The sequence below is a fragment of the Triturus cristatus genome, chromosome 9 (assembly GCF_964204655.1).
Source record: "Triturus cristatus chromosome 9, aTriCri1.1, whole genome shotgun sequence".
Lineage (NCBI taxonomy): Eukaryota > Metazoa > Chordata > Amphibia > Caudata > Salamandridae > Triturus > Triturus cristatus.
The window spans coordinates 92,564,404-92,591,407 of NC_140592.1; the positions used below are offsets into that span (position 1 = coordinate 92,564,404).

The 27,004-nt window shown below is 45.0% G+C and overlaps 1 protein-coding gene across 2 annotated transcripts in view; it reads right to left on the reverse strand.

Moving 5' to 3' along the window:
- The window catches only part of LOC146797468 (protein SSUH2 homolog), a 121,011-nt gene that overhangs the window by 25,994 nt on the left and 68,013 nt on the right, over positions 1-27,004 (reverse strand). For both annotated transcript variants that reach the window (XM_085627558.1, XM_085627559.1), the window contains 3 exons: positions 21,930-22,012; positions 11,701-11,790; positions 3,258-3,363 (listed from right to left, as the gene is read on the reverse strand). In XM_085627558.1, the coding sequence (XP_085483684.1) occupies positions 3,258-3,363; positions 11,701-11,790; positions 21,930-22,012 (279 nt within the window). The remainder of the gene's footprint in view (positions 1-3,257; positions 3,364-11,700; positions 11,791-21,929; positions 22,013-27,004) is intronic.

Genomic DNA, 27,004 nt, shown 5'->3' on the forward strand with positions numbered 1-27,004 from the left:
TCTCATGGCCCAGGACTCTGAGCCCAGTTCAAACCAGTTCTGAGGGGCACTTTGCAAGTGCACAACAACCTCCATTGTCATTGTGAGCCCTGACTTCAGACGCACCACAGGGGGGTGGAGCCATCATTGTGGAAGGCAGACTCAGCCCTCTTCAGGTGCAGGTGCTACTCCTCCCAACACTCCAGATGCAGACCAAGCATATTCAGATGACCACTGACTCATCCAGACTCTCTGGAGCCACTGCACATCCCCTGCCCCTGTCACTCCAAAGCCAGACAGTCAATACACATCCTAGCAGAGGCACACGGGATGGCTAAGCAAAAAAATACTTACTTTCTAAAAGTGGTATTTTCAAATACAGAAAAAAAATCACCCTCACTAAAAGATGCATTTTAACATTCTGAGTTCAGGCACACTACATTTTATTTCCCTACCTTGTTCCCAGGGGTAGTTAGCCTTATAAGATGTTATATGCAAACTCCCTATTCTATGGGAACAGATAGCCTTGCAGTAGTGAAAAACGAAATTGGTAGTATTTTACTATCAGGATGCCACACACACCAGGGCATGTCCTACCTTTCACATACACAGCACCCTGCCCACAGGGGTACCTTGGGCCTACCTTAGGGCAGACTAACATGTAAGAAAAGGGAAGGTTGGGGACTTGCAAGTGTGTGCACTTGCCAAGTCGACATGGCAGTATCAGACTGCACACAGGCTCTGTAATGGCAGGCCTGAGTTACATTTAGAGGCTGCTTATGTGGGTAGCACAATCAGTGCTGCAAGCCCACTAGCAGAATATGATTTACATGCCTTGGGCACACACAGTGCACTGTACTAGGGACTGACAAGTAAATCAAATCAGCCTATTATGCAAACACCAATCTATACATACAATTTACATGGTGAGCATATGCCATTTGGCACTGATCAGCAGTGGTAAAGTGCCCAGAGTCAGAAAACCAACAAAAACAGGTCAGAAACAGAAGGCCACAAAGCAAAAAAATCTGGGGATAAACCCGCTGTAAAAGCCAGGTCTAACATGCCTTAAAACAAATGGCCATATTTACAAGAAAGTGACTCAGTGTGTGCCGCAAGCCATTTGGCTGTGCCGCACTGAGTCACTTTCAAAGCACAGTGATGCAAAGTATTTACAACAATATGTCGAATCCCTGTGCTTTCCCCTGCGCTAGCGCACAATGAGCTGCCATGCGCTGGTGCAGGCAACCTTTCACAATTGTGCAAGGATGCCTGCGTCGTGGTGAGATTTTTTTTTGCAGGAAGGGACACCTTCCCGCACAAAAACAATAAATTGAGGTGATTTCCTCTTTCCATGCGTGCGGTAGAATGTAGTACACATTGAAAGAGGAAAAAACGAGGAGAAATGTAAACATTTCTCCTCATTGTGCCACGCTACGCCACCCCAGGGATGGCATAGTATTCTGACGCATTTCCAGGTTTTCAATTTCTCGTAAATCTGGAAAAGCATCAGAAAACATGGGTGTTGTGTGGGAACACCCACAGCAACACCCATGTCATGCCCCTTACACACAAAGTGTTGCGTGAGAATGGGCGATATTGACAAGCACCCGTAAAGCCACACAGGGTGGCTTTATGTGTTCTTGCAAATATCAGGCAGCAGGTTGTGCCTCCGGTGCGTCATGCAACGTGACGTACCGGGGGCGCAAGAGGCTTGTAAATAAGCCCCATAGTTTTTGAGCAAGAAGCACAAAACCTATGCACATCACAGCGCAGAAACCCTTGCACTATCGTGCAAGGCTGTTGAAGGTGCTCCAGCATAGGGAGAGAGGAGAACTGCGCCATTTCTTTGTAGATATGGCTCAGTTCTGCCCTCTCTGGGTCACATAGCTCAATGCAGCAATTTTGCTGCCCTGCATTGTATCAATTCTTTGTGAATGTAGGCCTTATAAATGTATCTAACATGCATTTTTGCCAGCCTCTGTGAAAACTGTATAACAGGGTATATCTTGCCTATAACATTTATATACATAATTAGTGGTGGGTGATAAATTCCGCTCCACCGGTGGAGTTCGTGGAGTTTTTCCCACTCTGTGTTACGTTTGAAATGTGGAGTTCTCACAAAACTCTGCCAACTGCCAGGTGTTGGTGTTTTTTCTAGCATGCGACTCGCCAACATTAATTTGGTGAGCGAGGATTGGCATCCCTTAGCACGATTTCTGGGCGCTAGAATGGCACCCGGCGACATTTTATCAACGCAGAGGGTTGAGGCAGGTTAGTCAATCAATCAGGGATCTTACATCTCGCGGCTAATCACTCGTTAGCGTCTCAAGGTGCTGGGGGTGGGTTCTGCAGTTAAGTCGAAAGCCAGTTCAGTTGAAGAGCCAGGTCACAACCATTTGCGGTGAGAAAGCTGTCGTTTGTGTGGAAAATCTACGCGAGCAGCAGTAAAGGAGCAGTGCCCTGCGGCGTGACACATCATGCCATTAGCGCTGACTATAAAACGTGGAACAAGCTTCTGGTGCAAAAAATCAGCCAGAGCAGAACAACATACCGATTTCTGCCCACTCGCGGAATCACGCAGAGTTTATATGTAACTCCATAGAATTCTGCGGAGTGAAACTCCATGAGTATCGCCCACCTCTATCCATAGTACCTGGATTCATTTTTGAAAGTAATAAAGACTTGGGACATTTCAGTACAAAAAAGTTTCAGTGATCTGGCGAGGAAAGGAAATGCAAATAAAATGCCCACTAACGTCATGTGGAAAGTCATCATTAAAAGTTGCTGGCTTGCACAGTAGGTGTCTGCTCTTTGTCTTAGAGCTGGAAGCCAGTGTGCAATGATGGCATTTTAAATCCCGTTAGGCATGTCATGGCGTTCGAAATGGGGAAAGGTTTTGTTAAAAATCCGCACATTTGTTTCAATCAGTATTCCTCAATCCTCATCACCTTCCTGCTTGAATCTTTAACACCGTCCCTCTCTGCCTTAAAGCTCGGCCTGCTAGCCAATACCAACCTGATATTGAATTATTTGCACTATAAACTCAACAGGCACCAGGTTCCCACTTCCCACTGCTCCCTTTCAGTTCATCGAAACACTTAGAGCACCTGAGTCATGAGACGCATTGATCATTGCAATTAGCGGTCAGTGGCTACTGCAGACTTCATCACATCTAATTTCTACCATATCCTTCCTTTAAACCATTCCACCAAATATGATGTCACCATTGGCTGTTAGAAGGCCTTCTCCAATACACACTGCATTGTAAAAGTTACCATAGGTTGTTCATCAACAAAGATCTTCTTTCCCGAGACTTTCTTATAGCGATCCATGGGCAATCCAGAATCCTTGTCGGTCACAAAAGGCGAGTCAATATTTTTCCTGTTGGTTTAAAAAACAAATTCTTACTCTGTGCCCCCTTTTAGGCTAAGGAAAATGTCAAGGAACTTGATTAAAACAGGAAGGAGACCTGAGAAATGAGTAGCAATAAATGACACCACACAAACTCAAATCATTGTCAGCTCAGAAAACACCAGTAGAAATCACCAGGAGTAACACCACCAGTGAAGAGCCAGAGACAAACATGATAGAGAAGAGTTTCAGGTCAGGCAAAGTGGAAGCACTAGGTTCAGGATAGTAAATTATGTGCAATTTTTTTTTTTTTTGTTTTTTTAAACCTTTATTACAGAATGCAAAAGATATACAAAGATGGGCCTACAACCTTCAGGCCGGCCGCTAGTAAACAGTAAGAACATAAAATACAGTTATTAAACACAAGCTGCAAGTGATAGAGGTCCCAGGAGTCGAAGGAAGCGTTGGCGGCCACACCGTCCGGACCCCCCAAATGGCGGTTCCATTTTTATATAAGAAACTACGAACAAATCCACAAGGCAGCGAAAGTCAAAGCAGCAGTATGAGCTCCCCTGGGGAGGACCCTACCGATCCACAGGAATAGCGGGGGGGGATAGGCCGGGACAGAAACAAAGTGGACACAATACCCAGAACCAAGGTGACAAGCAGACTAGGGAGACGGGGCCACTGCCGAGTCAGGCATCAGCGGCGGGGCACAAATCCCGCCACGATAGGAGTTCCAGGGGCCCCACAGTTTCACCCATTTCCCGGGCTTACCTCTCGCCACATACACTACCTTCTCCCGAAACATACACCAATCCATGTTGTCCTTCCACGCCGAAACCGTTGGTGCCCTCTGGGAGCCCCACAATTGTGCTATGTCACGCTTGGCCACCATATATCCCAGAGTCACCCACCACGTCTGCGGCACCGAGTAATCAGTCGGCTCCCACACATTTAGCAAACATCTCCTCGCCTCGGGAAACAGCGTCACATGCGTGACCGCCTGCAACACCGCATGTACACCACGCCAGAATCGCGCCACCTCCGGGCATTCCCACAAAATATGGAAGAAGGTCCCTAAGGAACCACACCCACGCTTACACAGCCCATCCACGGTATATCCCATACGCATCAGACCCGGCCCCGTAACATAGACCCTATGGAGTATTTTGAGCTGGACGAAGCGAAGGCGGGCCGGTATGGCCACCTCTTTCGGGGAGGCCACCGCAGACACCCAGTCCTCGTCATCCAGCTCCAATCCATCGGCGACCCATGCCTCACGAAGGCTAGTCAGCAGTCCCGAGCGATCGTTGATGAGCTTTTTGTAAATCAATGAGATAGTGCCATCCGGTACATGCCCATCTAGCACTCTATCTTCCAGAGGGGAGTACTCCGGGATGGAGGCTACATCCGGGAATACGGAGCACAGCGCGTGACGGACCTGTACATATCGAAAGTACTCCCTGTCCTGCAACTGGAATTCCGTCTGCAGCACATCGAACGTTTTGAATCCCCCCCTCGTCCAGAGATCGCCCACCCTGCTGATGCCTATCATGTCCCACTTCTCAAAGCCTTTCGAGGTCCACAAGCAGCCCAGTCGCTCAGATGCATACAGTGGCGTCGCCCGGGTCAACCGATCCTTCCACCCCATCGCCAAGTTTGCCGCGTGCCACACCCGTACCGCGACCCACGTAGGGCCCGTCAAACGTGCGTCGAGCGATCTAGAATAAAGCGCACGATTATAGTCGCCACCCGGCAGTAACAGTTTGTCCATTTCGAAAGCCGGGTTAAGGGCGGGCCCATAAAGGCCGTGATTTATCGCAGCCAGCTGGGAGGCCCAGTAATACCGTTTGATGTCCGGGAGGGCAACCCCCCCGTCATACCACGGGAGCGTCAGCTTCGCGAGGGCGATACGCGGCCTCCCCTCCCAGAACAGGTGTCGCTGCAGACCCTCCACCTCACGACAGTAGCGCGCCGGGACGACGTCCATCGTATTTTGTAAAGCGTATAGGAAACGTGGCAACGACATCATCTTAAACAGTGCCGCACGGCCGAGTGGTGAGAGCGGCAAGCGCCTCCAACGCGCCACATCCTCCTTCAGGCGCTGGAGGGGGGGGAGTAAGTTCTGTTTATATCGGGCCTCAGCGTCCAGGGTAATAAAGATGCCCAGGTACTTAAATCCCTGCGGAGCGACCTGGATAGGACAACCCGGCGGAAGGATAGGAGCCTCCCCCGAGAGGACATACACACAGGATTTAGCCCAGTTGATGACTAAGCCGGAGTTGCGGCCAAATGAATGCAACACATCCACTAACAAAATCAGTGATTTACGCGGGGAAGCAAGGTATAAAAGAATATCGTCCGCGTAAAGGGATACGCGATCCTCATACTCGGGGGTCCATCGGAGACCACGAATAGAAGGGTGCCACCGCAGCCACTCCGCCAGGGGCTCCAAAGCAAGCGCAAAGAGGAGCGGCGACAGCGGGCAGCCCTGCCGCGTGCCCCTGCCCAGTTCAAACGGAGCCGATACTCTACCGTTCACTGCCACCTGCGCCAGCGGTCCAGAATATAACAGTTTCACCCAGCCAATGAATCCCGGGCCAAACCCAAACTTAGCCAGCGTCGCCCAAATATATGGCCACTCAAGCGTGTCGAACGCCATAGTGGCGTCCAAGGACGCCAAAATGGCCGGCTCTCGTATGAACGGGACCCGCGCGAGCACCCCATGCAAACGCCGCAGGTTGAGCGCGGTGTTGCGATGAGGGATAAAGCCGGACTGGTCCTGGTGAATCAGATCGCACACCACGCCAATCAGCCGATTAGCCAGCACCTTGGCGAGAATTTTGGGCTCCGCATTCAACAGCGAGATGGGCCTGTAAGACCTGACCCGATCCCGCGGCCTCCCCTCCTTATGAATAACCACAATAGTGGCCAGACGCTGGTCCGGCGGGAGGGAACCCGCCGACCCGGCCGCGAGGAACATAGCACGGAGATGCGGAGCCAGCGTATCCGGTCGTAATTTGTACAGTTCGATGGGAAGGCCATTAGGACCCATGGACTTGCCAGAGGCGACCGAACGTATGGTGAGGGCAATCTCCTCAGATGTCGGGGCCGCGTCCAACAACACTTTATCCTCCTCCGAAAGGGAAGGCAGCGCAATGTCTTTAAGCAGGTCATGGGAATCCTCTTCCGAGCGGGCAGATACCGGGGAATACACCCCACGGAAATACTCAGCGAAACAATCAACAATTTCTCAATCGACGGGACAACTCGACTCGCTCTCTCCCTTTTATCCAGCCACGCAATCAGTTTACCAGCCTTATCACCCACATCATACAGTCGCCCCTGTTGCTCTCTACTGAGGCCCCTGGCTGCCTCCGTGACAAGGGCCTTGTAGTCCGCCTGTTTGAGTCGGAGAGCATGCAGTTTGTCATCCGTTACCCCACACTCCAGATCACCCTCCAACTCAGTTGTCTCAGATTCGATACGGGTCACCTCCTCCCGCTCGCGCCTCCGGGAATGGGAAATGAGGGATAGGGCCTCCCCCCGGAGTACCGTCTTAAACGCCTCCCACAAAGAAACCGCAGACGACACAGACCCCACATTGTCTTCAAAATATCGCTCAAGAGATTTAACCAAATCTGCGCGAATTGTGGGGTCACGCAGGTACCAGGGATTAATCGGGACCACCTTCCCCTCCCCCCTCGGGACAATGTCGAAGTGCAACAGGAGCGGGGAGTGATCTGAAATACCCCGCGCCAAATATCGTACCTCCCCAACCCTCTCCGCCTGTGCCGCTGGCATCAGAACATAATCAAGCCTCGAAAGACTGCCATGAGCCCCGGAGTGAAAGGTGTATTGTATCTGCGTAGGGTGTTTCAGCCGCCAACAATCCACCAGCCCCAGGGTATCCAAGAGGCCAGATAACCACGCTTGGGCACGGGGGAGATCCCTGGGAGGGTGACGATCCTCAGTTCTGGAAACTACAGCGTTAAAATCCCCCCCCCCACCACTAGAATCCCCTCCGGCAGGCCGAGAAGAAGGCGCCCCAGATCAGCAAAAGTAGTTGTCTGCAACCCTGGTGGGACATAAACAGAGACCAAAACAATCACTCTACCCTCCAGTCTACCCACCAGAGCCGTAGTTCGTCCCCTATCATCATGGAGCACCTCATCAACCTCCAACGGGAGCGAGGTTTTAATCATAATGCCCACACCCCTCGAACCAGACGTGAAGCCCGAGTGGGCTACAAGGCGATAGCCCCGTCTGTTCATGGCACGTAAGGAGTTTCCAATGAGGTGTGTTTCCTGCAGAAATACTATATCGGGTGAAATTCGTTTTAAGAACTGCAGGACCACCCCCCGTTTTATCCTGTCCCCCAGTCCATTAACATTCCAGGACAAAAGGCTCAGTCCCCTACCCCCCATCATAGCCGAAATCGAGCAATCTCCCCCCAGAGAGCACTTTAGAAATAGCACAACAATACTTCTGCCTTGTGGTACAAATAAACAATACCCAACCCCAACCCAACATCCCAAACAAAACTCCCCCCTCCCTGCACCCCTGCATGAGCCCAAACAGCCCCCCCAACTTGCAGTGTGCCTGTCGCCCCTGTGTAAACTAAACTACAAAGACCCCCTAGAGGAGGAAAGAGAACCCCCTCGAGACACAGCACCACCTCCAGTGGAGGGGAAACAAGACACAACAGTCAAGAGACCCTAAGCTTGGCCAAAAGTGGCATCATCCGGAGTGAGCCCCAGTGTCAGTACCTCATACCCGGTCCGGTGGGCACTCTCCTCCCGTCGCCCCCATCCCATCCCGACCATGTCCCCTAGACAAAGTGTCCAGCCAGTCCCCGGCCGTCTCAGGACGGTCAAAAAAGTGAGTGCGACCATCAGCCTCCACACGCAGCCTGGCCGGGAAAAGCATGGCGTATTTTAAGTTCATGTCTCGCAGCCGCCGCTTGACGCCCAGGAAACTCAGTCTCTGCTTCTGGACCGCCTGCGTGAAATCAGGATAAAAGTTCACCTCCATGTTCTCCAGCTTAAGCGGCCCTTGCAGTCTGGAAGCTTGCAAAATCGCATCCCGGTCCCGAAAATTGAAAATGCGGGCAATAAGAGGCCGCGGAGGAGCTCCGACCTTCGGTCTGCCACCAGGAACTCTATGGGCCCTCTCCACCGCAAAGAATTTACTCAGTCCTCGAGGCTGGAGCTATTTTTAAGTACAATTAGATAACTATGATTGGAATTACCAACGAATTCAGGTCTCCAAACCCTAAGCACATTGTAGAGAGACAGAGACACTCTGGGGCATATTTACGTGCCCTCACCACCACCTTTGGTGAGCCCTTTGATGCTCTGGTGGCGAAGCACCATTTTCCACCTTGTAAATATGCCCCTTTCCGGCCTAGTCCTCTGCAGCAAAGGGGCATGCAACAGGTGATGCTGTGGGTGTTCCCTCGCAACACCCTCTATTGCTTTTTGATGCTGCCCCAGATTTACAAGGCTGAGGCATCGCCGAAAACTAACGCCATGGAATTCCAGGGATGTATAATTTCTCCTCATTTTTTGCTCTTTCCATGTGTGAAGGTGCAAATCGCCATTATTGATTATGTGCCGGAAGGTGTCCCTTCCTGTAGATAAACAATCATCCCTGCAGCGCAGGCACCCTTGCAACATGGTGGCCAGGTGCCTGCGTTGGCACTAGGTAGCTTTTTTTGCACCAGCGCTAGGGGAAACACAGGGGTGCGCTGTATTCGGTGCTACCAAATTTGGCGCAGCAAAGCGCTCCGACATTTTATTGTAAATTTGCCCATATGTTCTGTTATAAGAAATTAGCAGTAAATGGTACGAAGAAATAGCACCTGCCTATGACACAGTGCCCTAGACACTAACATCCCACCTGTATGGCATGGTCAATATGAAGGTTAAACAGCCAAATAAAAGAAAGAGCCTTCTGCATTACCATGCAACCAGTGGAAGAGAAAGTACAGTAGAGAGCCAACCTCTTTCGATAGTTGTGGCAATCAGTGCTCCACTGCAACAGATTATCATCGGTTTTACAGTGTCGGACCGATGTACTGTAAATTATCTGTGAAAGTTGCACGGCTGTGCTCCCTGCCCAGCATAGTTCATAAACATTCTACAGCATTTCTGTTGGCTCAGAAGATGCCACTGACTTTCAAGCCCATTCAACAACTAGGAAGGAACACTGGGCCAGATGTACGACCATTGGCTTTTGCGACTCGCAAATTGCGAAACTTGCCAGTCGCAATTTGCGAGTCGCCAAAGCAAATGTACAACAGTGTCAGAGACACTGTTAGCAATTCCCAATAGGGTTGCAAAATGCGAAGCTTATGAACATTAATGAGCCACTTGCAATTTGCGACCCCATTGGGAATGGCTGGCCTTCTGGTGGCCTGCTGGGCTCAGCAGACCTCCATGTCTGGGACTGCTTTTAAATAAAGCAGTTTTTTTTAAATGCAGCCCGTTTTCCTCAAAGGATAACTGGATGCATTTTTTAAAAAAAAGAAATGTTTTAGTTTCATTTTTTAAGGGCAGGCAGTGGTCCCTTCCTAAAAGCGAGTCACAAATCCTAATTAGCGAGTCGCAATTTATTTGCTAAATTGGGTTTGTACACGACCCTTAGGTATTTTTGCATGCGCAAACGGGTCATAAACCTGTTTGCGTATGCTAAAATACGTCGTACATTTGGCCCACTGTGTCTTGTGAAGTATGTTTTCCACTCAATAGGACAGTATAATTTAAAAAGAATAAGACACTTTCCCAAATTCAAGTCTTCTGAATCTTAGTTGTAAAGATGTATTCAAATAGCACAACATCCATCATTTTCAATAGCTCCTCGGCTGGGTAAGGTTAGTGATGAGTTAACTTAAAATGGATTGTGCTCTTATGTGCGATTCAGATTATGTCATGTGCCCAGCCTTCTCTAATGTTATGTATTTTACCTTTAGTTTATCATTTTTAACAGAGTCTGAAACAATAATTTGATTATAGGTTTAGTCAATAACTACTTTGGTTCTTTGGAGTGGACTTGATTTTGTGGGAACCTGTTCTTACCCTCACAGTCCCCTTGCTATCAAACATACTGATATAGGTTATACCATTTTAGGCTGTTATGACATGGCTGTAATTGAAACTTACTGCCCACTTATGATTATGCAAAATAGGAGGGATGCCTGTATCATTGCTTGTAATTTTGTTGTGCTGTACATATCACTGTGGTCAGGTTCCCTAGTGGTGCTCTTGCTGATAGTGTATGGAATGGGATTTGGTAAAGATTATAAGGGAGACACATGTTTATTTGCTATCAGTCACTTTGTTGTCTGGCAATATAAAGTCGTGCTAGCAGGACTTTGCTGTACTTTCAAGGTCATTGCTTCAAGTCTTTCTGTATTATTTTTGGCCTTTACATTACTTTTCCTAGAGTCCATGTATCTTTCTCTTCAACTTCTACATATGTTGTCTCTTTGCAGCACCAGCTCACCTCAAGCGTAACAGATCACATATGTTTCCTGCAATGTGAGGTTGAAATACGAGTGACAGGGACCAAACATAGGCACCATTATATATTTGGATCGAGATGTTAGCCTTCTTTCTGCAAAATGGATATGTGTCAGAACACATTTCTGAAAATAAAGGGTGTAATTGAAGTATTTACCTTTTCTTGTCTTCACATTTGTATCCATTCTCTAGAGATTTGGGGATATGTGCATCGTTTGCTTACTCCTTTCAGTTCAGCATCATAATAAACTAGATTCCCTGCCAACTGGGAGAGTCAGGGTGTTGACTTTATACATAAGTGTGCCTTAATCTAAGAATCTTTTGCAGTACCAGTTCCATGCTATATCAGTGTTATACTTCAGAAGGACAGACAGATACTGAGCGGTACAGCAGTAGGAAAGAACACCAGCACAAAATAGGAGAAACACCATTATATATTTTGAAGGATTTTCAGCCTAATCAGACATCCAGATGTTCTGGTCTGCCACCTCAATCATATTATATATCCATATACCCAGACATAACAAATGTGGAGACAACCACTCTTATGTGCAAACAACCTCACCATACCTACCCTCTCACAAGTCTGGGGTTCGAAGGAGTGCTGCAAAGGACTGAAGACACTTCTGTTAAGGGTGGCCTTTTACAAAATGCATTCCACACCTCAGATCTACTAATTCGTAGGTGCACAAAGGCCCTGTCGTCATGTAGAGTGCTGCATGGTCAGATGCCTGAGACTAACCTGTCCACCATAGTCCTTGAATGCTTCATGACTTCCGTTACCAAGGATCAACAATGACCACTAGCCTAGACAAGTTCTGCCCCTCTGATATGTACTTACCATATCACTTCCATTTCAGTGAAAAAGTGCAGTTTTTTTCTTCCAAAACATGTGTCGCATTCCACTCTACCACCAGTGCAGATAGTACAGCTGTAAAAGAGTAAAACGTGTCATAGATTAACTAAGGTAGCCATTGGCACATGTACAACAAGACATATAACTTTTCATCTCTCGTTGTCTACCTGAACTCTTTTTTGTGTGGTGTTGGATTGATATTCTGTGGCATGGTATAATACCTCAGTGTAGTATTCCAAAGTTACAGATTGTGGCTGATAGTGAGGGCTAAAGGTGCCAGTCACAGTATAGTAGTCACCTCTACATGAACATGCACTTTATAAATACACCTCTTATTTTGTGCCAAGGTGATGACTGTTGAGTGGCTGTTTATTCTGCTTTAGGTGGAGAAACCTTTGGTTGTTTCCCAGTGGAGCTGTGTCAGTATATGTCTGAATTGCAGGTCACTGACCTAAAGCAGCACATAATGTTGTGGGTAGTAAATTAGGTAGGTCAGAAGGGGCAAGATACCTTCAGGGAAAAGGTCACTGCAGCAGACCAAATACTCTGACAAATCATTGTAAAGGGAGGCCAAAGGGAATGGACTATTTTTTCAAGCATCACAAAAAATGTAAATGGTGGATGTAACAAGGGTGTGTAATAGGCAAGACCCAATAGTGGGGGTAATGGCCGTGGGGCATCTGATAAAGCATAACTGCTCATGCAACCCTCAGGCCCAGCAGTTGTCAGGTATAATTTTTCATTTGGCTGAGAGTTGGTCAAGTTGTCCCTCAGTGATAGTGCTAATTTTTGTGAATGCCTGGGAGGAGAGAGATTTAGCTCCATGTTTGCCATGGTGGAGATACAGGTTTTGGATGAGTCCTCGTTGGCCTAAGTGGTGATCCTACTTTGAGCAGCCTTTGGAGAATTGCCTTGGAGATGGCGACCAGTGTGTCTAACTTTAGCTTAGAGCACTACAGATGAGACACCATGTAAGATGAGATCCCTCAGAGGATGCAGCCACCCCCGGGCAGTTTTTGAAGGGACTTAAATTATGTACAACCCATCTATATAGGTACTCATCTCAGATGACAGCAGTGGCTTCTTTTCTATTCTGGTCTCTGCTCTGACGGACTACAGAAGGCTTAAAAATAGAAAAGAAGCCACTGCTGTTATCTGAGATGAGTATCTTTATTGATGGGTTGTATATAATTAAGTCCCTTCAAAAATACAGTTACAAAATGTAGACCTAAAATATTTATGACGAAAAATGTGTGATTTACATCAACTAGAAATTCAAAGGTTGGACCACAACATAACCCTCAACCTAACACCAGTGTTGAGCCTACTCCTATCCTTTAATCTAGGCCTAGGCCTAATCACATTCCTCCCTTGATCATACTTCTTACCATGGTCCCTTCCCTTAACCTTTGTTAGACCTGTCAGCTTCAGGGTGGTCATCTCCCAAACATTTTACCTTCCTCCATTTTTGCCGATCTCATTTTTGCTAGCCTAAGGACTTTGTGCACTTTACCACTGCTAACCAGTGCTAAAGTGCATATGCTCACTCCTTAAGCCATTGGCATATTTAATTTACTTATAAATCCCTAGTAAACCAGTACTACATGCACCCAGGGCCATTAAATTAAATGCTAGTATTGAAAGTAGCCCTTTCAAACATGCCTGAGGCCTGTCATTGCAGCCTGTGTGTGCAGTTTTAAACTGCTATTTCAACCTTGCAAAATATACCTTTTTACTCCAACCTTCCTTTTAATACATTTAAGTCACCCCTGGGGATGGCCGTGGACAGCCCAGAGGGAAGGGTGCAGTGCCTTTAAAAGGTATGGCAATTACTATTAAGGTGTACACATCCTAGTAGTGAAAAACTCCTCCATTACTTTTTCACTACTGCAAGGCCTGCTTCTCCAATAGGAGAACTCTGGAGTTACTTTATTGCATTTAATAAACTGTAAGATCCAAATGGGAACAGGTAACCACTTCATGTTTGGTGTCTTTTGAACTGTAATGAAAAATTCTATCTTACAGTAAAGTTGGATTTTAAATTACAATTTTTAAAATATCACTTTTAGAAAGTTGCCATTTTCCTGCTCTACCAATTTAATGCATGCAGCCTGTCTCTGAGTCACATGACTGGGTATAGTTAGTAGTTGGGCTCTGTGTATGCCTCCTAGACAACCACAAGGAATAGGGAGCTTAGGTGTACTCGGATGGCAGGATGGGAGAGCAGATCTGGGCACAACTGTACTTACACTTGTATACTCTGTGTCATGTCTCCACTCAAAGGGATGCATACCCCTGTAGTTAGTCTGAAGCCAGGGCAGGGTAAGCACAAAACCTGCACACTTCAAAGGGAAACATCTAGACGCTTCTCCCACTTCAAAGGAGACACGAGGTATTTATGGTGAAGCTCAGACCCAACTCTTCTGTACACTTTTGGACCTGTGGAGATTCAGCCAGGAAGAAGGACTGCTGTTCTTCTGAAAGGACTGCCACGCTGTCGGACTGCTGCCCCCTGGACTACTGCCTTGCTAAACTGCTGGCTTTCTTGATTGCTACCCTGCTGCCCTCCTGCTTGAGTCAGCAGGATTGGAGCCGTACCTGAACCCTGGACTCCCAGAGTGACTTCAGGGGCTAGTCTGCTGGTCTCCTGTTCAGAGCCAATGGGATATATCAAACTTCTAACCACCTGAACCAGCACCTAAATCTAGCTGGAGTAAGCCCCTGACCCCCAAAGTGGAGCCCCTCAGGACCTACATCCTTGGTATGGCATCAGTGGAGCTGAATTGACATGTTCTGGCTATTTATGACCATGAACAGGCACACAGGCACCTAAACATCTCAGCTTGCACTGTCCAACAATGCAAAGTTCCTTTGAACCAACTCTTCGCGATACAGCAGCGACCGCTCATGGGGAGTTCCACCGCAAAGCTCAGGCCCTGACCATCAGTGATAGGCTCTTTGCATTACAGTGATGACCCTCCGTGATGCTAGGTCGGCTCTTCTCGCTACAGCAATGACTATCCACAATGCTCTCCCTACTCATCGTGGCCCCTTTCACTGAGATTGGAATCCTTGGCGCTGGACTGGGAAGGTAACTTTACAGCAACACAAACCTGGTCCCTATATGCGACCGAACTTGTGACTTTCTCACGGTCTAGCATGACCAGATAGCCATGAGTGACACTTAGTCTTTTGGGTCTATTTTCACTTAAATCTTTTCTTTAACAATTCATAACTCAGGCTCTACTGATCAGATTTTGTTATTTTGATGTCAAATCATTTATTACATTTTACTCTATTTTTCTAAATTGGTTTGGGATTTTTCTTAGGGACACGCAATTTATTGAGGGTACGTGTAGCGCAGACTAAACATTTACCTGTGCTCGCCCTCTGGCTCGGCACAAAGCAGTCAGGCTAAACTAAAGAGGTAATGTGTAAAGTATTTGTGCATATACAGAGTAATACAGCGAAAATATCACAAAAGTACTCCACCAATTTAGGAAAATAGCCGATATTTATCTGAGTGAAACAAGACCAAAACGACAAAAATCCACAAAGACAAGTCAAGATCTGAATCTTTCAAAATTCAAATATAGCAACATCTCTTAGCCCCAGTTGGAGCTATTCTCGTCTCTCTGGTCACGCTTGACTGGGACAAATCTAAAAGTTCATCCTGACAGTGATGGAGCATGGTCCGGATTCAGAAATCCTGTAGACCCCCTTACAGTACTGTGTATGCATCAGAAATCAAAGATGATGCGTGGCACAGAGGAGGTGCAGTGTCGTGGTGGCAGGTGATGCGTTGGTTCCTTAAGGCGGGGCAGAGTCGTTCAAGCTTTGCTGCTCTGGGATGATTCTTTGCACAGAGGAGGTGATGTGTCAGTTGCTTGTGCAAGGCCTCGGTTCCAGAAGGAGACTTGGTGTTGATGATGTGTCCATGTCAAGAGCAGACTGAGCTGATTCTTCAGCGTCGATGTCAAAAGCCATTCATGGCCGGGCATGGTCGGAGTTGGAGCGAGGTATCACAGACTTTGTTGAGGGGGTGCCAGAGACTCACACCGCAGCGGTTCTTTGGAGGCGCTGCAGCAAAGTCGGGGCTGCTTTGAAAGTCGCATTCATTGTGTCACACACTCGGTGAGCGGTATCTATGGCTTTGGTACAGGAAACAGCAATGCGTCGATCAGGGATGTGCTGGTTCCGAACTGACATTTGGAGTCGATGCACCGGTTTCTTGGTTGCAGCACCAAATTTACCTCCAAGAGACCAGGACTGGATTTGGCACCACTCGGCTGGACTGGACTCACAGCAGAGGAGCCCAGATCCTGGTAGCAAGATACAGGTGAAGTATTTGATGACAGGCAGATGCACAGAATGGTTTAAGTAAGAAAATGGAACTTTCTAAAAGTGGCATTTTCAGACCTGCAATTTAAAAAACAACTTCACTAAAAATGTGTTTTAAAATTGTGTGTCCAGAGAAACCAAACTCCAATGTTCTATCTGCTCCCAATTGGAAGATACACTTGTAATGCTAACCTATGGGGGAGATAGGCCTTGCGGTAGTGAGAAATGACTTTAGCAGTTTTTCACTACCAGGACATGTAAAACACCAAAGTACACGTCCTACCTTTTAAGTACACTGTACCCTGCCCATGGGGCTGCCTAGGGCCTACCTTAGGGGTGACTTATATGTAATAAAGGGGAAGGTTTGTGACTTGCAAGTAGGTGAACTTCCCAGGTCAAAATGCAGTGTAAGGGCTTGAATGGCTACTCATGAGGGTGGCACAATCAACATTGAAGGCCTGCTTGTAGCTATGATTTTCAGGCCTTGGGCATACGCAGTGCACTGTACTAGGGACTTACTAGTAAATCAAATATGGCAATCAAAGAGAAACCAGATACCATTACATTTTAGACACAGTGGACATGCACTTTAGCACTGTTTAGCAGTGGTAAAGTGCCCTGAGTCCTAAAACCAGCAAACACAGTCAAAAGACAGGGGAAACCGCACCAAAAGTTGCCAGATCTAACAACTTTCTTACAGTTTGAAGTGCTGCATAAATACTTTTAGAAATTGGGTTTCTGATTGGCAAAGGTATGCACCCGTTCAAGAAGAAAACAACATCCTAGTCCGGGTAAGTCAGTAACGAATTTTAAATTAACCGGTGCTCACCCTCTGGTAACTTGGCACACAGCAGTAAGGGTTAACTTAAGTAACAATGTGTAATGTGCAAAAACATCACACAGTAACACAGTGAAAGCACCACAAACATCCTCCACACCAGTTTAGAAAAATAGAGAATAATTCTATAAATAAAACAAGGTAAAAACGACAAACATCCAATCAGTAGAAGTTGAGATATGAATTATTAAAGATTAAATGCAAAACTAGCGCTTAGAATCAGCAAGCGATTGAAGAGTTAATTGGTCGTGGGACAGTCAACAGTTTAGGCCAACTGCGATGGAGCATGGGTCAGGTGCAGGACCCACGCGGGGTCCGCTGAGCAAAAGTACCTTGATCCTGTTTGCAACAATGAGATGCGGGGTGTAGCTGTGCAATGCATTAGTGATCCCCACGCAGTTGGGGTGATGAGCTGGATTTCTACAGTAAAGGCAGTGAAGCGTTGGTTCCATGAGCAATGTGCCAGTTCTGAGGTGCGGCAGTTCCGAATGTGATGCGCTGGGTGTCTGCATGCTGTAGAGGCGATGCGTCGATTTCCTCTACGCAGTGTCGGTGATGCATATGTTTCGAAGTAGCGGTTCTGGAGGTGATGTGGCAGTTCCAAGTGTGATGTGTAGATCTGGTTCCCGCAACAGCAGCGATGTGTCAGTTCTGATCTGTGCAACAGTGTCAATGAGAGTGTTCTGGCAGATGCAGCACTTTAAACTCACTTCCAAGAGCCCAGGACTGGATTGGCACCACTAGGCAGACCAGGACTCACAGCAGACAGAGTCCAGATCCTGTTTGCAGGTTGAAGAGAGATATCTTTGATATCCCTGGGACTTCAGAAAACAAGTGGTAAGCCAACAAGTACTTGGAGATACAAAAGGGCTTATTTACAAGCCCCTTGTGCCAGCGGTGCATCACTTTTTGTGGCGCACCAGTGGCGCATTTTGCACCCCCATAGTTACAAGTACATGAAAAGCCACCCTGCGTGTCTTTTCCTGTTCTTGTAAATATGGCCGCTTAACACGCAGCACTTTACATGAAAGGGACATTTCATAGGTGTTGCTGTGGGTGTACCCACATAACACCCATGGAACCTCACACATTTGTTCTATGTGTGCTAATGCATCACACATAGAAATTGAAAAACACAATTTGAGATTGTTTATGTGCAATAAGGGACGCCTTCCTGCACACAAACAATCATCCTGTGATGCAGGCATTCTTGCACCATGATGCAAAGGTGCCTGCATCAGCGCATGGAAGCAAATTGTGCGCCAGCAGAGGAGAGTGCAAAGGGATCTGTCATATCTTTGTAGATATGATGCATCCCTTTGCTTTGGAATTAACATAGCATTAGTTGTATATCATTATACAATATATACAATATATACATACAAGTTCTGTAGAGTGAGTTGTTAAAGTAAGGGCTTGAAATTATGTTTTAAAAAAAGAACATTTTGAAAATATATATAGTATTATGGATGGGTAACAGTGAATTCCTCGATTGTTTTTCACCAAGGGGTTCTAAGTTACATCAAAGAGAACAAAGCTCAAGTTGTCTTTGATGTCACTGAGGATCTAGAGGAGAAAAACATCCTCAGAATTCACTTTTTACTCATCTATAATTTTATGTTATGTATGACTCCCAGAATTATCTGACCCTGCTTTCTGTCTGTCTGTCTATCTGTCTATCTGTCTGTCTGTCTGTCTGTCTGTCTGTCTGTCTATCTGTCTGTCTGTCTGTCTGTCTGTCTGGCTGTCTGTCTAATCATGAAGGTACATTTCTGTGGAGTTAGGTATAGAAAGTGTATAGAAACTTACCTTTCAATTTTTTGTCTCTCAATATTGTAATTACGATATTCCGTCCCATCCTTACTTGGGACTTGATATTCCCAGCCTATACCCTGGTCACCATAAACATTTGAAGCTAGTCACCTCACCACGAAGAGACAAGACAATTAGTATTAGGATTTGTTTTCCTACCTTGCCTAGTTCAAACTTTACCCATATTCCCCTTTAATCAATTCCCTTGGAAATGGCCTAAAGGGCCATTGTATATCAGCTCTCGTCCAAAAGAAAGTGATTCCCATTTTCTCAGCCTATTGCCCTGCAGTATGAGATGGATCCGTTTTGGGGGTGCACTGAAGTGAATATCTGCTAGTAGGCCAGGACATGTTTTGCCTAAATAGGTGCAAAGCACTATACAGGTTTTTAGGCTAGGGAAGAGAGATTTGTGCCCCTGGTTCCGTTTCCTGTGCATGCCAAGTAAGGATGAGGGTTGCGTTTTTAAATCAATACACCTTAGCCACTGCATTGATGTTGGTGGGATTTACACAGGAGTCTGAGGCAAGAGTCTCACTTTACTGCCAGAGGAGCAGGCTTGGGAGCTGAAAAAGTGCAAGGGATTTAGCAAGACATTCCGACTCACTTTTACATGAATTCTACGGTTACTGCGTCATGGGGCGAGCTTGAACATGGGCATCGCTTAGGCTTTCACATAATTCATTAGTGGGTCTTCATTTATGCAATATGGAAATACTATATTTTGAACAAACGGAGGTGCACTGAAAATAATACAGGAAGTCCAAATTTATTTTCTTTCTTTTCGTCTTTTATTTCAAACTCGACAATAGTTCACAAAGACAGCCAATGCGTTTCGTTCCCCAAAACCATACGTTTTTGGAACTTCATCAGGGCTTAAATTGATAATGAAAAAATCTTGCTAGGGTGCTAACACTTGGTGATACCTGGAGTAGAGAAATCGTCTCCAGACACTGTTTAATAACAGACCATTGGTGGGTGTTAGACCTACCAGGCTTCTGGATTGCCATCGCCTAACCGTTTTGCATACTTCCCTCCTGCACTGAAATTTGATTTTGTTGGCATTAGAACTCTGTGCATTTTAGCACTGATAAACAGTTCTATTCCCCTTGTATATAACTGATTGGCACATGTGATTTACTTGCAAATCCCTATTAAAAGTGGTAGAACAAGTACCCATGGCCTAGAAATGTAATACTACTAGTGGGCAGGTAGCACGTTTTGTGCCACCCACTTAAGTAGCCTTTTAAAACATGACAGTTTTAAACCTGGAAAAACAAACCTTTTGGCAGGCCTGAACCTCCCTTTTTAATACATATAAGCCATCCCTAAAGTATACCTAAACATCCCATAGGGCAATGTGTATTGTATTTAAAAAGTTGGACATGTACTTTTTGTCCTTGTAGTGAAAAATCCCAAATTAAGCTTTTACTGCTGCAAGGCTTACCTCTCTAATAGGATAACATTGTAGGTACCTTATTACATTTAATAAGAGAAAACATTTGTTTGGGCATGGGTAGAAATATCATGTTTGGTCTAAAAAGAAATGTAATATAAAATCCTCTTTAATTGCATAGTTTGATTTTAAGTAACAAATTCTGAAAAACCCAACTTTGCAAAGTTGGCATTTTCTTGTCCTAACCATTTGGTCCCTGCAGTCAGTGTCTTGGGTCACACGGATGTGGTAATTGGCCTTTGTGTATTTCTCCCAGCCAGAGCTAGCTCCAGCTCACTCACAAACAACTTCCCAGTTTTTTGTCACCCTATAGCTCTTGAAGTCTGGGTAGGGAAGGAAGGTAATTCCAGATGTGAGGGAAAGTGTAGAAGTTTCTCTCACTTCAAAGGGGGTCAACAGGTATAAATATTGGACCCTCAGACCAACTCTTCAGTACACTTTTGGACCTGCAGAGGAACCCCTTGTAATTTAGAGAACTGCCCTGGTGCTTGAAACCTGCCTTACTGCTTGAACCCAAGATGACATATAGTACTACATATAAAGGTTTATAGCAAACTACAACATTAATAACATCTGCTAACTGTATTTGCATGGCATAAAGTTTTGTTTTCTTCTTTTACAACAGGAACATATACATAGGTCTCTGTCAAAGAATGCCTATAAGCCTATTATAACTTCCATCTCGGTTGCCTCTTGCAACCGAGCATTGTGCCCTGAGTGACCAAATCCCATTGTGCCAGCCATAGTTTTTTTTTTACAAACTGCTCCGCTATCAAAAAAACAATGGGCCAGATGTATTCACTGAATGACAAGGTTTGTGCCCTCTTCATAGCGTTTGACTATGTAGTAAACCCATTTTGTGATTTGGTAAATGGGTACCAAATCACAAAATTGTTTTAGAAATGTATAATGAATCACATTTTGGAAGGGCGTGTTTTGGGAATCCCTTCCAAATTTCGATTTGCAATTCAATGTACCATTTTTCGGCAACCGTAATTTTAGTCACAAACCATTGAAAAGTTAGGAGACCAATGCCAACTCTCGAACAAACTTTTCGAAATGTTTTAATTTTTTTGGTTAAATGCAGTTCTGTTTCATTTAAGGAAAATTTAAATGCATTTGATCATGGACATGTTGGTCTGCTGGCCCCAGAAGGCCACCATCCCTGTGACAGCTGTGAATCAGAGTAAGTCGCAATTTGCAACGTGTCTCATTAATATTCATTATGTGCGTCGGATTGCGACCCACTCCAAATGGTGTTTTTGTGAACCGACTTAAAAATACGTAGGTCAGTTCAAAAAATATCATGAGATTTGAAAAAATATCTCAGTGTAATTTGCAACCAGTTTTTGCAAATCAATTTTAGTACATCTGGCCCAGCAGGCTTAGAGAACATGTTGCAAGCAAGTCCTGCGGAGAGAAAGATTTTATCTTCTCTTTTTATTAACAGTTTAGACGGAACTTTGGAAAATGAGAGAAAAGCAATCCATTTTCTAGTACACTGATTGCTTGATGAACTAATCAACATCCAAATAGTTCAACAATTTCTACCTACTATGAGCTTCCCGCCTTCTGAGATTTCTCTTCCTGTGTTTTTGGGGAATAGGCATCTTCTTGGTTCTATTTTTCTGTGAGAAGGTGATATGAATCTAGGTATTCCATGAACAGTGAGATTGCTCTGACATTATAGATTTGAGATGTTGGAACATTGTGCAATATGCAAGACTTGATTATGAATTTTCTCTCTACAATTAATTGTGGTTTACTTACATTTTCCTTCCACTTCCTGAGCAGCCCCAGCACATGTTTCCATTGTATTGTCTTCCTGTACCTCCACACGAGAAACAAGTTGACTGAAATCAAAATAAAAAGACATCAGCATAAAAGCAATTTTATATTGCTTTGACTTAGGGTCTCATTTAGAGTTTGACGGTCATTACCTCTGCCACGCTGGGCGCCATATGTAGAGAACTCAGCATGGCAGATATCTCTGCTTGCTTCCAAGCGAAATAGATTAAACAGTCCTTCTGCACTTCTCCCGAGTGTATTACTTCTAACTCAAAGGTTAATTTAAAAAAAAAACTTATTGGCTTCTTCTTTTTTTGGGCTCAGTGGCACCAATCAACTAATCTGGGTTCCTTATCTTCCCAAACTCTGTTTTATAAACCACACCCTAAATTCGAGGTCTACCTCACCTGCTCCTTGTGAAAAGTCTATATATTAAATTTCGCTTTGGCATCTTACCTTTAAGGCAGGGCCGTACTGGCCGTAATGGGCACTGGGCGTTTCCCCAGTGTACCGCCACGGTGGGGGCCGGTTTTGGACCTCTGGGGGGGCGGTTTTGTTATAGGGGCCGGTTTGCAGCATATATGCAATACCGGCCCTTTGTAATAAAAGCAGCTGTGGTGTTTTCTACACACACCCCTACCCCCCTCCTCCCACGCCGGCCCAACAATTGCCAGGGCCGGTTTGCATTCCCAGTCCGACCCTGTTTAAGGGCATTTACAAGCAAATCGTCCCAAGGTTCACTCCATATGACCGAGGATATCGACCATTTTTTGTTTTGCTGTCCTTATTACACCTGCCCTAGGGACAAATGGATCTGCCCTTTGTGCCTCAAGTTGGGCCTCAACAGATTCTTGCTTGCTCGTAGGATTTTTACTTCTCATCTCTCCAGGATAACAGCTTTCACCATCATTAGATACTTGTTTGCGGCTTGTTTTGTACACTCCAGACTTTCTCCACCTGATACTCTGAACTGGTGGAGTAGCAAATAGAAGCCCCGCCCACTCTCCGCACATATTTGCCATTGGCTTGTGTAATTGTCTGTCCTAAATGCTGGCTTCTGATTCGTAAATAGGCTTGTTAGTCCCTCCTTAGTTCCGCCTCCTCTTCATTTGTCACCTCCCATGATGACTGGCCCCTTCTCTTCAGTTGTTACACTATACGTGTTATTTAGACTGTGAGCACTATTTTCTTTATTCAGTTTCTCTTACTGCAGGCACAACGTGCTTTGGTGCCTTCTTTACCCCCCCCCCCTCCCGTTGTCTGTGATTTCTAACTTCCCCACTACCCCCGCGCGCTGTCCATTTCTTCTCCCACCGGATACCCATCTGCCCTCCCGTAGTCCATGATGCCTACCATTTGCACTGCAATAGGTATCGCATTTACGTGAGTTTGAGCTATTGGCATTGGAAATGACATTGCATTTTATTTATGTCTTGGTTTTCAAAACATAAATAAAACGCATTGTCATTTACAATGCCAATAGCTTAAACTCGTGTAAATGCGAGACCTATTGCATTACAAATTCTTGTTATCTCAAGCATGATCACAGAACTGGGATACGTGCGCTACCTTTACGCACTGTAGCAGATCACTAACTTTATTGTCTTATGATGGAACATTACCATGTACTTTATCTGAATGTTAATTGCCCTTACTACTAATGCTCTTTGGGGAGAGGATGTGGTCCGTCGGCTACGCTGCCGACTTTGGTGCTGGAAACCAGAGTTCGAGCCTCGAGGTCGCGTCCATATCCTGTGATTCTGGGCAAATCACTTAATCTCCCTGTGCCTGAATGTGTAATGTAAATACGGTGCTCATGTAAAGCGCTCCAATACCTTCGGGTCGAGTTCACGCTATATAAATATGCAACAACAAAAAAAAATGCTCTTTATATGTGCCACTTGTGGTAACTAGATACTGTGATCATTGTCTGATTTTCAATTGCAGCTGAGTATGTGTATTGTGGTTTTATTCTGTACTTTTCTGGCCTTCTGGCCGAAATAAAGTTTTTATTACTTTCCCAGGTAAATCGAACCTAGGATGTTTTATGCATCGATCGTTCAGTGATCAGAGTATTCTCCATCCAAAAAGACTTCGATTGACTGTCTGTCATCCCCCCCCCCCCCCAGTGCCTTGAGACCCTCACGGGTGAGTAGCGCGCTCTATAAACCACTGACTGATTGATTGATTGATTGAAAAAGAAGGACCGGAAAAAGGAGTTCCCATTCACAATCTCTGTGTTTTTTAAGTGCTAAAACTGTCACTCTTTTTGGAGCGACTGAAAAGACACACGCTGATTGATCGTGCTTGCTTCGAAGCAGAGCAGATTAAATATATGGGATATAAGCTATTATATTCACTACCTTTCTGCGGTTTGCAAAAACCTGCTGCAGAAACTAAAGCTTCTGAATTTTGTTCAGTGGTGTGGCTACAATCAGTGTTTAATATCTGCCGGTGTTTGGTAAGTGTTTATGGGATTCCACCACATGGTGGCGCTGTGTGTGTATGCTTAGCAGAGTACATGGACCATTTGGAACATTTGACTATTTAATATAGCTTTAAAACTGGACCTTAGACCTTACAGTTTAAAGAGACATGTGGGAGATACCAACTACAGAGGACCCCATATAAAATACAAATTGAGCACTGGCTGCTAGTTAAAAACAAGCATTGGCATAGCCAATAGGTCTCGCCTTTGGGACCTTCTAAGTGTTTAGTAATGCAAAAGTTGCATAACTAAATACTTATAAGGTCCCAAAATCGAGACCTATTGGCTATGCAAAGCGGCCATGCGGCCGCGAAAGTGATCGCGATCCGAAAATGAAAGTAATCGCGGTAAAGCGCGAAAATGAAAGTAATCGCGGTAAAGCGCGGCGCGCGCGCCCGCGCACATGCACTGTAGCTCTAGGCTGGCCTGGTAGCACTTTTTGGAGCCCTCTCAATAAGTCTCGCCAGACCAGCGCATGCGCTGGGTCAGGCGAGACCTAATGACCCAAACGAGGACTATCCTGAATTTTACCCACATATTTATCTGAACTCTTTAATAGAATGGATGAAATATATACTGGGGTGGCTTTTTATATAGTTGCAATTTGGAAAGCAAACAATAATACTTACTAACATAAACTATTGTATAGTTCCATAGGTGGAAACAGTGTACTAGTCTCATAGTCCACAACATTTACGTAACATTTTAAAATTCCTATGATTTCTTTACATATTCCTAGCACACTCTGTCCACGTTTTAGCTTTTTCTTAAAGAAAAAATAATAAAAACCATAATCAATCTTTTTACATGGGCTAGCAAATTTTAAAGATACATTAGCAATTATTTGGAAGCACACATAGGAATTCAAGGATTGGTTTTGCTGGACATCCGGATTTAGTAGTGGGCAAGCATACACCAGAGACTCAGGGACAATTGAAGGATTTTGGGGGCCCCGGGCCAAAACTATTTTAGGGGCCCCTGTTCAGAACAGCTTTGAGTTTGTGATTCACTTTCAGCTCTGTCATACCCTCTTTAGCCAGGCTACTAACAGTGCAGAGGCACTATGGTTGAAATACTAAATGTGTTTACATCTAATATTCAGAGATAGCGATGTGTGTTTTCACTGTTGCAACATAGCAGCAGCCTACTAATTTTACAGCGAATAATATCTGTGACATCCTCCAATTTCTAATATGTGAGGACCTGTTTTGATCTAAAAGAAACTTTTTTATAGTTGTTGCAAGAAAAAAACAAATTTCTCTGCAAATAGTAATAGACTCACACATCAATCACATTAAAAAAAGAAATAAAAGAAAAACAGTATTTACAAGAATCTGTTTAGGAATTATTCAAGGCCATCAGGGCAAAAACAGATCTGTTTCTATCAGGGGTCCCCCTGAAGGGCTGGGGCCCTGAGCCAGAGCCCACTTTACCACGCCTTAATACGTTTCTGCAGAGACTGAAGATAGTCATGAAATGTTCCTGGAATAAATGCTGGTATTTAGATTTCACACACAAATTACCTGTTAAAATGTAGCCATATTTGCCTCCACAAATGATGACCCATTGTAAGTGGAATTTGGGACTTGCATTCAGTGCCTTCATTGAATAACCCCCTTTTCCAGAACCCTCTGCACAATATTATGGGCACTAAATAGAGGACAAAGGTCATGAAGACCACTTAAGAGAGTACAATATAATTTTTTTAAATCTGTTCCAAGGCTTCCTCTACACAAATGTTAAATGAACACTCACTAACCATGTATTGTTAGTAAATTGAACAGCATCATAAAAAATATAGAAATTCTCAAACTATAGGAGCGCTGGCATTTGAGCACTTTTTTTTAGACTTATGCTGAAGTAAAACTCAATTAGGCTTGATGAATATGTAAAAGATTTTACTAATTAGTAATATTTTGAGAAAGTGTAGTAAAGTGTTGATTGAGTATTTACAAAGATTAGGTAGATTAGATGGCTCCAGGCTCAATTAATGCTCAAATTAATTAAGCTTCGGTAAAGCGAAGTAATTAAATGGACATTTTAAAATCTCTACCACTGACTGCTCAGTGAGCCTCAGTTTCCCTGCAGCAGAAGAACAGATCTAGGAACCTGCTTGAACATTCTATTGATTTGTCGGTAGGGCTTGGGGATCCTGTGGCAGAATTCCTCAAGTGGTTGCAAATAGATTTTTTTTCTTAGCAATTACACGGTCTCGTTAAAAATCCAATTGCAGATTATCTCCTCGATTCGAAGTCTAGCTCAGTATCTGGGGTGCATCAGCTCTTTTTGTTGTAATTTACAGATTATTGTATCATAATATAGATTGGTGTGGAGGTACAAAAAGCTCCATTTGTGTATGCTGCTCTGGCTGCTCACCAGTTCATGAAGGCTTCTAGCCAAATCTGGCAATACTAGTGAACATTTTGGCAAATGCACTATTCTCCACTAAGTGGGATTCAATCAATCAATCAATCAATCAATCAATCAATCAATCAATCAATCAATCAATCCATCAATCAATCAATTAATCAACTAATTAATTATTCAGGAAATTCATGCAGCATACAGG